Source organism: Urocitellus parryii, chromosome 7, assembly GCF_045843805.1.
Source record: "Urocitellus parryii isolate mUroPar1 chromosome 7, mUroPar1.hap1, whole genome shotgun sequence".
Lineage (NCBI taxonomy): Eukaryota > Metazoa > Chordata > Mammalia > Rodentia > Sciuridae > Urocitellus > Urocitellus parryii.
Genome location: NC_135537.1, coordinates 31,010,950 through 31,024,595, shown reverse-complemented (window position 1 = coordinate 31,024,595; position 13,646 = coordinate 31,010,950). Strand labels below are relative to the sequence as shown.

Here is a 13,646-nt window from a genome sequence, read left to right as displayed (position 1 = left end):
TACTTTTATTTATAATGTCATTCAGTTCTTTCAAGTTGTTTTATTATGTTCCAAAACTTCATTATCTTTCATCAAAATCGGTTTTAGTGATCAACAGTAAGAAACTCCATTGAAAACTCCTTCAGTTTTGTGGAAATCAATGGATTAGAAACAACTGAGTTTTACAAAAGAAATAACCCAGTTTTATAATTCTCCATGTTTCAATACCAGTCTTGGGCGGCCTGGAAGTAGTTATACTTTAAGGAATGTACCATTGTAAAAATCTGAATGGAAGATGATACACCTTTCTTTTACAAATTAGTAAAAGTATTTTTAGCAAAAGCAGAGAAGGAGTAAATCTGCACAGCATCATTATTGTATAATTCTTAGGGAGATTAGTATGAGAAGAGAGAAATATAGAAATTATAGAGAAATTGATTCCCTTAGAACCATCTTAAGTGTCCATATACCTCTTAGAAAAGATTTCTGTGTTGCTTTGAGTACTACTGCTTTGGGGGTTATAATGATAAAGTTCTCCCTATTTCCCTTAACCCATCAGACAATGAGTATGCCTTCAACAAAATGTGGTTACAATAAATAGAGTTTATGGTATGTTTGTATAGTTCATAAATAATTAAAAGGGCTAGAGCCAGATAATCAAATTCGTCAGTCATATTGAAATGACTCCAATGAAAATTTTAACTATATTTAGTTAAAACTAACAAAAATTTAGTTTTTCTGTTTACTCTTGGTTATATTTTCATTTTTACATGGAAGTTTGTTTTAATAATGTCCTTTCATGTTGGCTAATGTTGATTTAAAAGTAATTTTACTAGAATTCTAAGCTTTATTTTTAGACATGACTTAATTTATATTGCTTTTGATAGGGACAAATTTTCTGAAAGATAAAACAGTACACTCTATGTTAGCTGTCACATAAGGAATGACAGGTTTTTAAAAAAATTATTAGTGAATTAGGACAAAGTTACAGATTCAATTTTCTTTCCCATCACTAATATCTTTAAAGAGGAAAAGTATTAGCTATATATCACATTTGAACTAGTCAAAGCATGCCAAAGAAATTCTCAATATGGTTTTTCAAAACAACAGAGTATAGCCAAATAAATTGTTTTTAAGTTAATGTTTTACCAATGGGCTTTTTATATAAAGTGCATTATATTTTGTGTACATTTTGTCTATAAATTTTACCAAGATATCTCACATATGATTTTGTAAATGTAGTTAATAGCACAGAATACTAGTTATAGTAATACTCCCTTGTTCTAATAGGACGGACCACTTATATGCCTTCTTCATTCAGTGGAGTCCAGAAATATATGCAGAAGATACTGGTGAATATACTAGAGAACCTGGGTTTATAGTAGTAAAAAAGATTGAAGAGTCTGAAACAAATGAGGATTCTACTAATCAAGCAGCAGCCAGAGAATGGGAGGTAAGAAGAAAAATATGAAGATTTCATTTATTATTTTTTACTTTGTATGAATTTATAATTTTATGGTAGTATTAAATACAAGTTATCTTTGTACAAAGGAGTTGTTTTTTAAAGGTCCAGAATGAATCTGGCAGTAGCTTTAATACCATTTGTTACTCTGCTTTTGATTTAAAATACTAGAAGAACAACCTAGCAGCTTCTAGATTACTTTTATTCAGTGTATTTTAGAATCTTTATTTTCAGAAGGAGTAACACTGTGGCAAAGATGGAAATAATATTAACTGCTGTTCTATTAACTTTATTAAAACTTTTATTTCATATTTGATTCATTTTAATTTCATCTCCTGCATGGAGGAGGTGCAATACTTACTGAACACCTGGAGGCAAATAGCAGTTCTTTCAGACCTAAGCATTATATTGACATGAGTTTAGCAATAGTAATGTTAGGGAATGTTAGCTTGTGCTAATGTAATAAAGTTATAATTTTTATGTGCTCAAAGTTAATGAACTTATTTAATTGGCCAAATAAATATTGATAGGCTTTATTGAACTCCATTTAGATCAATCTGTTGAGATTAAATGATCTCATTTCACATGCCTTAAGTTTTATGGTTGATAGGTTGACAATATCAGTTTTTCTTATTACCTGAATTAATCTATTCTTGATGTATTAGAAAATATAGAGCAGATGCTAAAATGTGATTATCAAAGAAATCAGTTTTTGTTAATCATTTGGTTAATGTTTGTGGTTGTTTATGTTATATGAATTTATTATGCATGAACATAACATGTATAGTGATTAGCAGTATACATGGCATGTCTTGTTTAAAAGGTGAACTTGATTGTGAATGTGTCTACTTTCGTTCTGTGTGGTATATACAGCATCCATTTCCACTGTAACTTCAATATAATGGAAGGAAAGAAGTGACAGTTATTGAGCATTTATATTGGAATCTTTTAAAGCTTAAACCAACATTATTAATCTTCATACCAGCTTTATTCATATCCAAAATGGAAATGACTTGAATGCGCATCTGCAGGAGAATGAGGATATATTTGTGAATATTAATAAAATTTCCAGTAATATAGAGCTAAAAAAGAAAGATCAGAAACAGGCAACAACATTGGATGAATCTCTTAGACATTCAAATAAAAGAGGCTAGGCACAAAAGCGTATATACTATGTAATTCCATTTACATCAAGTTCAAAAGAGCAAAATGAGCTTAATAGTCATCAGACTGCTGAGGGTTGAGGAGATGGCTAAGGGGCAGGAGGGAACTTTATTTTAATCTGGGTGGCGATTTTGTTGGTGATTGCCTTATAAAAATCTCTGAATCATGACTTTAGGAGGCAATTAAAATAACACAAGTTATGAAAAATCTACACTTATACTAAGTAACAGTTAAAGGTAAAGTAGAACAGGATGAAATAAATTAGAAAAATATATTACGTAGCTAATTAGGATGTAGTGACAACTGGGATATGAAATAGTTTCTAACTTGGATGGTGAAGTGGTGGACAGTAATTTTTCCAAACCAGTAAGCTTTGAGACCTTTCCCTCAATTAGGTTGGAGCACTTAACTTTGGAAACAACAGACTTCTGATATTTTGATTCAAAGGCTTGCTTATGAAGTAAAAATGATGCTACAGTAAGATACATCCAGAGGTACTATGGCACATTTCTGTATCCCTGAGCTATATATGTCACCATCCACGTTCAAGAGGCTCTGTTCTTGAATTCTTTGAGAGTCTTGGATTTCATACTGTCACATGTTTTGGGTATACCCATCTTGCTGCGTGAGACCTCAAAGATAGAGCTTTTTAAGCTAAAATTGCTTGTTCACATCCTTTGGGTGACTTTTTATTTTTTTGGGAATTAAGATCTGGACCAAAAAAAATGTCTTGCAAAATTCTTTATTATAAAATTAGTTTTAGTTCAGTTTTCCCATATTCCAAACTTATTAAATAAAACATCAAATCCTCCTAGTATGATAAATAAAAATAGCTAATAACCTGGCTTTTTTGAATCGGCTTTAATTGATTTATTTAGAAATTCATTTCTTTGGCTTAAGCTTTTTGATTAATTTTTAAAAAATTAGTCTATTTTTTCACTTCAGTAGGTTACATAACATAGTAGTGTTTTTCATTTTTAAAATGATTGGTATGAGCTGGGCATGGTGATATACTCCAATGATCCCAGTAGCTCAGGAGACTGAGGCAGGAGGATGGTGAGCTCAAAGCCAGCCTCAGCAACTTAGCAAGGCCCGTAAGCAATTTAGAAAGACCCTGTCTCTAAATAAAATATTAAAAAAGGCATGGGGATGTGGCTTAGGGTTCATTATCCCATACAAATAAAAAACCCACAATATTAAAAGGAAGTTGTTTTGATATATTTCCTACCTCTCACCATTTTTAAAATCATGTATATAATCTGCAGTTTTATTTTAATTTCTAGTATTCTCTCTTAATTTTATAAATGCCAAATATTTAAAATTAATATAAGCCATAAAATCCATCATATTATATAATTATTGGATTTTTTTAACCCTTGTGTGGTGGTTGTCTTATGTTCTCAGATTTGCTTGCAGAGCTGCTATTAGGTATTGCCATAGTTCTTGGGTTTCTCAGAGAATACCTCAAAAGAGGTACTACTTCAGCTTCTAGGAAGCATGATATCAAAGGGCTTCAATAATATGCTTAGTATTTTATTTACTAAATGTCCAGGTAGGAATTATTCTGGTGTTCATTTTAATAAATCAATATTTTATTGTTATTAAAGTAAAATAATAGCAAAATTAAAATTAAGTCATATAGCAAATAAACAACAAATAATAAACTCTCTTGATCTCTTCTCAGCCTCGCCAGAAAATCCACATAGAATTGATTTTGTCAAAAAAATGAAGGAAGCCTTTGTGTCTAAATTCACTATATAGAGATTCATTTTTTCAGATATGGATGTTGAATAGATAACCAACAGAATATGCTATACCTGATGGCTTTTTCTTTGTTTTATTTTTAATATCATACTTTTTGGAACACATTTAGTATTTTTCATTTAAAAAAAATCTGGCTAGAAGTCATGACAGGTTTTAAAAATGCCCTCCCCCAATTTTATAATATTGCTGATGGTTGTATAGGGAGAATTCGTGATAAGAAGATGGTGTGTGACCAGTATGCACTGTAAGTTTGAGGACATTCTAAGGCCTGTGTGAAGTTAATGATGGTGTACCGATGTGGGGGGAGTCTTAAAATGCTTATGGTGGGGCTGATTGACAGGAATGAGAGGATGGCTAGTATGTGGGAAGGGAGAGTATTCACTGTAGAGTATGCTATGTCCCATGTATGCTAGACTGAAGTGTGGGCATTATTGTGGGTGTTCAAAAAGGTGATGTGCATTTGAAGACTTGATGCTTGTGTAAAAAATGGCAAGATTACAGGGGAGGAACAGGTTTACCTTAAAATGGAAAAATATATTCAGATATACAATTACCATGTTGATATTGTAGTTAAAATTGAGTCCTATGATTTTTGTCAATGTATAGTTTAAATATATTTCTAATTTAATCTTTTAAAAATTCAATTATATGCAGAATACTACTTATTGAAGTATAGTATATGTAAACATATTATATATAAATACCTTTTCAATAAACAAGTTATTAGGAAATGTAGTTTAATATGGACATCTTATTTTTAAAAAATCACATAAAAGATGAACTTTTATACAGTTCATAGCTGTAAAGAACAGGGTTTTATTACTGTATGAGCAAATAAAAGAATGTTAATAGAAATCATTTATATAATTTGGGAGGGAATCTGAAAATTGTGCTTAATACATTATTATGACAAAGAAACTTGTAGTATATTTGTTTAGTGTACTGGTGTTTGGAAATATATGCTCTGTATCTTTAAAGTTTTGAGCCCTTTCTCTGTACATTTGGGTACAGTGCAACCAAACTTTAGTATGGGAAACCTTCTTTTCCCTCCCCAGCTTTACAGTCTCCACTCAGGACTGTCTTTGCAATGGATACTACTTAGTGATTAGCTCTCTGTCTTGTCAATCAAATCTTTCTCTCTAGCATACTATTTTGTCACTGTAGTAAGGCTCTGGTGCTGGAAATTTATCTTTGACAGAGGAAGAATGCTTTTGAAAACAGTTCTTACGTGATTTGATGTAACTTAAATTTGCTCTGGGAAGGAAATGTCTCGACTCTGGTATGGGAAAAAAGTGAGAAGACATCAACCAGTTAATCATAAATATACTCTGGTAAATCTTAGTCAGTTATTTCAATCTATATATACTAGTCTGTTTCTGATGACATGATCCAAAATTATGCAGTTTCTGAAAGTATTAACAGAATATTTATAGATGTCAAAATTATATGATTACAGAAAATAACTTTGTTGATTGTAGATATTTCAAAAAAGAAAATTAGTAAGGGACTGTAATTTTGTTTTTAAAGGTGTTTTGATTCTACTATTCTCACTAAAAAGAAGAAAGATATCCAATCTTAATTGCTACCTTAATGCTTTTATTTAAATTTAACTTTGAAGGGAAATATTCATATATTTTTCTTGCATAAGAGTAGGACAGAATAAAATAGTTTGTATTGAGTAGATTGCAGACTAGATTCTGTTATAATGTTTGTTTAAGTAATCTGAGAAAATGCTTTTTTAAAGGTATTCAAAAGTTTTTAGGCAATACTACCTATTACAAAACTTTAAAAAATATTCTAGTAAAGGAAAACATATGTTATCTGTACTATTTTGAGAATTCTACTTATAATTTTTTCTAGTTACTATTTAGTGTAAATGTGTATTATTTGTTAATGATGATTTTTTTTGCTATAATTATTGGTTAAATAAGGACAGATTACATACTTAAGACCAGAGGTGACTTTGAAAAATGCCCCCAAAGCATCTCTTCTCTCTTAAATGTTTTATATTTCAAAAATAACAAAATGATCTCAATTAGTGTTATTTTTTAGTTATAATTTCAAATTTATGTTATATATCAATCCAGAAGGTTTTCGGCACCTGAAATAATTGAATTTGCATTTGTGATCAGAGTTGCCAGATTAGCTAAAGCTATTCATATATTTTTGACTAGTAGATTGAATAAACATCATTAATTTATTACAGATACAGCAAAATAAATCGTGGATATTTTAATTTTAAAGTTCAGTGTAATGTATATCGTAAACTTATACTCACCAATTCCTGTTCATTTTATAGTAAGCTACTATGTAATTTTATCAGGTGTTTTACCATTTTTCTGAGCAATCATGCTCATCAGCTCCTTCTATACATATAGTAAATTATGGGCCAAACTGATTTATATGGATATTATATATATTTTTCCTATATATTTTTTATTTATTTATTTTAATTAGGTATATATGACAGCAGAATGCATTGTGATTCATTGTGTACAGTTGCAACACAACTTTTCATTTAACTTTCACAGTAACTTTGAAAGTACAGTAATATTACTTCCCATTTTAAAGATAACAAAACTAGGACATGGAATGGTTACTGAACTGAGGTGTCCTGGAGTACAGAGACAGCTTGACCCTAGCACAAATTTTTTCCTTTCTCAGAATGCCTTCGAAGTCACTCTAAAATTATATAGTGTTAAGACTAGAAGACAAGCTCCACTCTTGCTTTTCTAGCTGTTTTTTATTGCTTTATAAAGTGGATTTCCTATGGAGCTGTAGGGCAGGGGAAAGATGTAAGAAAATTGGGTTAAAAAGGGGTAGTAATTCTTTCATTTGTTTATAGATTGAGATTCCTTATATAAGATTTTGCAGAAGACAAGGGCTCTTCTGTATTAAAACTGATAATAGAAATTGTTTCTTCTGGAGGATTAGCCATACTTTAAAACAAATGAAATTTATTATTCTGGGACTGTTTTTTGTAGCTTTTTAGGATTATTCACATATTTCACTAAACAGATTAGTAGTAGTATTTATAGACTTTAGAGATAAACTGCCAAATAGAGCTAGTAATAAAGTGGCCATATATCTCTTTTAACCTTGACAGTTTTTTAAATGCTGATCTATACTATAACAGTTGACCCTTTACAGTAACCTTGTGTGACAGATTCACTTTATAAATTAACTAATTTAAGTCTTATAGAAATTAAGTTTATTCCGATAAACAACTTAAACTTTAATCTTCAATTATTCATTTACTTGAAGATGTTCATATATTTTGTATACTCCTCTCCTACACCCTACCTTTTTGGTGTCTGTCAATAATTTATATTTTCTTGCAAGTTATAAATTCACTTATAATAGGATTTAGGCTAATCAGATTCAGTTCATAAATTATTAGATATCAACATTTTTTATTGTCGCTGTTAATAATTCACTGATTTTGACACCAGATTTTTGTTTGTTTTATACCCTCATATCTAAAAAAGACAGATTTTTAAAAATTTTCTTTCAAGTATGAAAACATAGGAGAAAAGCTCCTGGTGATTTATTTACATCTGTGTAAGAATTCTCTCATATGTAGAATTGTAGGAAAAAATTGACCTCAACTTGAGATAATAATGATAAAGATGGTAAAAATAATTACTTCTTTTGATTCTATATTGTTCTAGACACTTAACATGAATTAACTTATTTCTTACAACCCTGTAGAAGTGTTTCACTTTATCATTTCCATTTCATAAATGAAGAAACAGGTATATAGCAATCATGTAATCAATAAGAGTCAGAGCTGAGGTTTGAATCTAGGTTTTCTAACTCTAGTTCATGCCTTTAAACTCTTTGCCGTTCTCACTCTTAAAATCTTCGATATATAAGAAAAAGGGTTTTTTTTAAATATCATGTATTTAATGTATCAGGATATATTTTATATGTACCTTATTCTTATTTATTCCTCATGAAATGTGGATTAATGTGGATGTTATTTCCATTTGAAAAACCAGAAATTAATTAAATGAGGTTGTTTCAATTCACAAAACTACGAAAAACTGAATCAAAAGTAAGGTAGAGTTATAAACACAAAGCCATATTCTTTCCACTATATTATGCTGCTTACCTGTAGTACACAGTTACAGGAAATTAACAAGTATTTATATCTGCCTTATTATAAGGAAAACATTTTTTTCCTCTTTATCAATTACAACTTAATGGAGAAGATCTACACATGTGTTCAATATAGAATTTTTTTGTTTTTGTATTTGAGTCAATAGTCAAAAAGTATCAGATATACAAGTTATAAGACATAATAATAAAATTATCATTTGTGAATACACTAACCAGCATAAAAACTAGAACATTACTAGTGTACTTGCATCTGCCTATGTGTTTTTTGTCTTATCTACTATCTCCCCCCAGTTGATAATCACCTCCCTCAATTTTGTATTGCCTATTTTCCCCCTACCTTTAAATTACTAGATTTTAAGTTTTAGAACAAATTCAGATTTAAAGAAAAATAAAATGGAAATTGTAGGGAGTTTCCATATACTGTCTTTTCCCTAAACACAATTTACTGTATTATTAATACGTGGCATTGTGCAGGTACATTTTTTCAATTTATGAACTAACATTAATACATTATTTTCACCCAGAGTCTTTAGTTCACATTGGGGTTCATTCTTTGATGTTCTATAATCTGTGGGCTTGACAAATGTATAATGATATGTATCTACAGTTATAGAATCAAAAGAGTATATTTTGACTGCCATAAAAATTCTCTGTGTTACACTTATTTTTCCCTTCATTTGTCCTGTGATCACCTGGTACCAGCTGATATTTTTATTGTTTCTATAATTTTGCCTTTTCATGAGTGTCATATAGTTCAAATCATACAGTTTGTAGCCTTTTCAGATTGGGGTCTTTCACTTCATGTTGTGCACTTAAGATTCTTCCAGGTCTTCTTGGCTCTTCAAGTAATTTCTTTTTATTGCTGAATAATATACCAGTATAAGCTATATCAGTTCATCTATTCACCTACTGAAGGACATCTTGCTTGTGCTTCCATATTTTGGCACTAATGAAAAAAGCTGTTGCAAACTTTTATATGCAGATTTTGTGTGAACATAAGTTTGAACTCATTTAGGTAAATACCAAGTAGCACAATTACTAAATCATATAGTGAGAATATAAGAATCTGCCAAACTGTCTTCCTAAGTGGCTATGCACTTCCTAAGTGCTCTAACAAAGAATGGACAATTCCTATCAGGACTTTGAATTTTGGTCATCTCATAGGTGTGTACTGGTATTTCATTGTTTTAATGTGCATTCCCCTGGTGAAATATGATAGTTTCATCTGCATATCTTCAGTGAGATTTTTATTTAGATCTTTTGCCCATGATTTAATTGGGTAATCTGATTTCTTACTACTGTTGAGTTTTAAGAATTCTTCATATATTTTGGATAATAGTCCTTTATCAGATATATATGTTGCAAAGATTTTTCTCTAAGTCTGTGATTTTTCATTCTTTTTAGTGTCTTTCACTTGGCAGAAGGTTTTACTTTTTTTAAAAAATTGTTATACATGACAGTAGAATGTATTTTGACATACGTACATGGAGTATAACTTCCCATTTTTGTGGTTGTACACTGGTGGTGTATTCGTGTAAGGACATAGGAAAGTCATGTCCGATTCATTCCACTGCCTTTCTTATTCCCCATCTCCCCTCCCTTCTCTTCATTCTCCTTTGTGTAAACCAGTGAACTTCTGCTCCCTCAACCTGCTTATTATGAGTTAGTTTTAATGAAATCAAACTTCTTATTTTTTATAATTGTACTTTTATTGTTCCATCTAAAAATGTATCATCAAATTTTAGATTTTTTAAGTATATTATCTTCAAAGAGTTATATAGTTTTGTGTTTTCTATTTGGGCATGTGATCCATTTTTAGTTGATTTTTGTGAAAAACATAAGGACTTTGTCTCAGTCAACTTTTTTTACATGCTCCAGTTATTGGACCTTTCCTTTCTTCATTGATTTGTCTTTGCTTCTTTGTCAAAGATCATTGGATTGTATTTGTATGGATCTATTTCTATGTGCTCCTTTCTATTCTATGTGTTCTTATTCCACTACTTTGTTTTGATTACTGGAGCTTTATAATGAATCTTGAAGTTGAGTAGTGTCAGACCTCCAACTTTGTTTTTTTCATTATTAACTTGGCTATTCTGGGTCTTTCTGTATGCTTCTCATATAAACTTAGGCATTTCTTTGCCTAAAGACAAAATAACTTGGTGATCTGTTAATTGGAATTCTGTTGGATCTATATATCAAGTTGGGAAGAGCTTATACCTTGTAATATTGATTCTTCCACTCCCTGAACACACAGTCTGTTCATTTAAATCTTGTTTTTATCATCAGAATTTTTTAGTTTTCTTCCTATAGATCTTCTATGTATTTTTAAAATTTATATCTGACTATTCCATGTGTTGGTGCTAATATAAATGGTATTTTAAAGTGAAAATTCCATTTTTATGCTGTTTTAATTTAAAATTCTTGTTTTTTATTGGAAAGTAATTGCCATTTTTACATTAATCTTATACCATGCAAACTGGTGTCACCATTTAATTGCAGTAGTATTTTGGTTGATTTGGGTGGTTTTCTATTTTCACAGTCATGTCATCTATTAACAAAGACAGTTTTATTTCTTCCTCCCTATCTGTATACTTTTTGTTTCCTTTCCTTGATTGACTTAATTATATGGACTTCCTGTATGATGTTGAATTGAAGTGGTAAGGAGGGATATCCTAGCCTTGCTCCCAATTTAGTTGGAAAGAATCTTGTTTCTCACCATTGTTTGTGATGTTTACTATAGGAATTTTTTTTGGCGGGGTGATGCATGTTCTTTACCAAGTTGGGGGAATTCCCCTCTATTCCTTGGTTGTTGAGTTAACACTTAACATACATGAGTATTGGAGTTCTTTTCTGCATCTGTTGATATGATCACATGATTTTCTTCTTTTGCCTGTTCATATACATCAGTTGACTTTTAAATGTTGAACCAACCAGCCTTTGTATATCTGGAATAAATCCCAATTGGTCATTGTATAATTCATTTCACATATAGTTTTATTTGATCTGCTAGTATTCAATAGAGGGTTTGAACATGTATTTTCATGACAGATGATGGTCTGTAGTTTTTCTTTCTTGTAATGTCTTTATTTGTTTTTTTATTAGGGTAATGCTGGCCTCACAGAATGAGTTAGTAAGTATTTCCTCTGCTTTTATTTTCTACAAGAGATGTGGAGAATTAGTATAATTTCTTCCTAAATGTTTGTAGTTATTTACCAGTTAATCCATCTGGTCCTTGTGCTTTCTAATTTGTAAGGTTATTAAGTATTGATTCAATTTATTCAATAGAGACAGGCCTAATGAGATGATTTGTTTCTTCTTACGTGACTTTTCATGGTTTCTGTTTTTCAGAGAACAACATTCTTTTTTCCCCTCTCTACTTTTAGTTGAACATCTTACATGATTCCACAGTCATCTATTGGCATAACTATTACACTTAACTATTTAAAATTTTTTGTAGTGGTTGCCATAGTTTTTTCATTGCACATTTTTTTGTTTTATTTTGTATTTTAAGGTAGTATTCTTCTTTCCATACTTTTCAATATAAAAAATAATTTTCAATTTTGAAAATAATTTATTCGAAAACTTCTTATTTAATATATCTACTTTCCTAAGGACATGCTGTGCCACATCACATACATCAAGTTTACTCCTTTCCCCCATCCAGTGAAGAGAGCATTGGTGTTGAGGTATTTTTGGTTATTGGTTTTTGTTCTTTAAAAAAAAAAAGATTTGCATGAGCTTGTATTTCCATACTTTGATTGAAATTCTCTGAAATTTTGTTTCTTAAAGTCAAGTTAATGAATATCTTCATCTTGCTTACTGAACAGTAATAAAAAAAAAAAAAAGAATCTTTGATGTCCCTAATGCCATTCGTCTTCTTTCCAGTTGCATGATTTTGTGGTCTGTATTTCTTCTATTCTTTTATCAAATCACAAATTAGACTTTATTATTTTATTCAGACAATTTGCTCAGATTTATATACACATTTATCATTTTAGTTGTTTTCCATTCATCCTTGTATCTCAAATCATTCTTTGGGGATTATTTTTCTTCTTCCTGACAAATATTCTTAGAAATTTCTTCTGTGAAGATTTATTCATGGTTAACACACTTAGTTTCTGTGTATCTGAAAATGCAGCAAGCCCTTCTTATCCTTGAGTTTCACATCTGCAAATTCAACCAACCGTGGATTGAAATTAGAAAAAAAAATTTGAATCTATACTGAACATATACAGACTTATCGCTATTGCCAGATAATAGAGTATATAACAACTATTTACATAGCATTTACATTGTATTAAGTAATATAATAATCTAGAGGTGATTTAAAGTACATGGAGGATGTGAATAGTTTATATGCAAATACTTTTTGTACCAGTTTGTATGAAAGACTGAAACATCTCAAAGTTTTTGGTGTCTGTGTACAGTCCTACACCCAAATCTTCACAGATAGTAAAGAACAACTGTATCTTTATCTCATCTTGGAAAATATTATTGCTTGTAGGAACAATCCAGGTTAACCATCTTCCACTATAGGATACAGTGTGTTTTGTGATTTTTCACTGCAACAGCCTTCATCCTAATATTTGCTTAATTAATAAGTTTGAAGGTCTGAATTCTAAGATGATTTGCATTTGCTGCTGGAAAGCCCACTTTCAAGTTAATTGAGATATGTCAATTTTCTCACTGGTTACTTTTAAAGGCTTCTCTTTACATATTATAAAGTTTTACTTAGTAGTATATTATGTTTCAAATTCTTATTTAGGGTATGGAATGCTTCTTGAATCTATTCTTTAGTCAGTTCTTCTCAGAATTGACTAAAGAATAACTCAGGTTATTATGTCTTCAAATGTTTTGTTTTTGCTGGGACCTGATTTTAACAGAGTATGTCTTTTTTTAGTATTTCACACACAGTTTATGTCTGATAGTTATGTTGGTTGTTTCAATTTACTTATGTTGGGCTGTGCCTTAGGTTGTCTTTCATTATGATTTTATTTTGCTTTATCTTAGTTTGTGTGAATCTTGAATACCTGAACTAAGTGTCTCCCCTGCAGGAGACTCAGTTTAGCATCCATTTTTTTGCTGATTAAAGACTTAGTGTCATCATTACAACACAGTATATTAACATTGTATAGTCTTCAGGAGGTGAAGGTCT

General features: G+C 30.4%; 1 protein-coding gene across 6 annotated transcripts in view; it reads left to right on the top strand.

The window, feature by feature from the left end:
- Oxr1 (oxidation resistance 1) overlaps positions 1-13,646 on the top strand; it is a 114,293-nt gene that overhangs the window by 79,136 nt on the left and 21,511 nt on the right. For 4 of the 6 annotated variants that reach the window (XM_077800437.1, XM_026384523.2, XM_026384522.2 and 1 more), the window contains exon 9: positions 1,270-1,432. In XM_077800437.1, coding sequence (XP_077656563.1) covers positions 1,270-1,432 — 163 coding nt within the window. Of the gene's footprint in view, positions 1-1,269; positions 1,433-5,502; positions 5,701-13,646 lie in introns of those variants that run through there. The other 2 variants (XM_026384524.2, XM_026384525.2) reach the window with 2 other exon arrangements.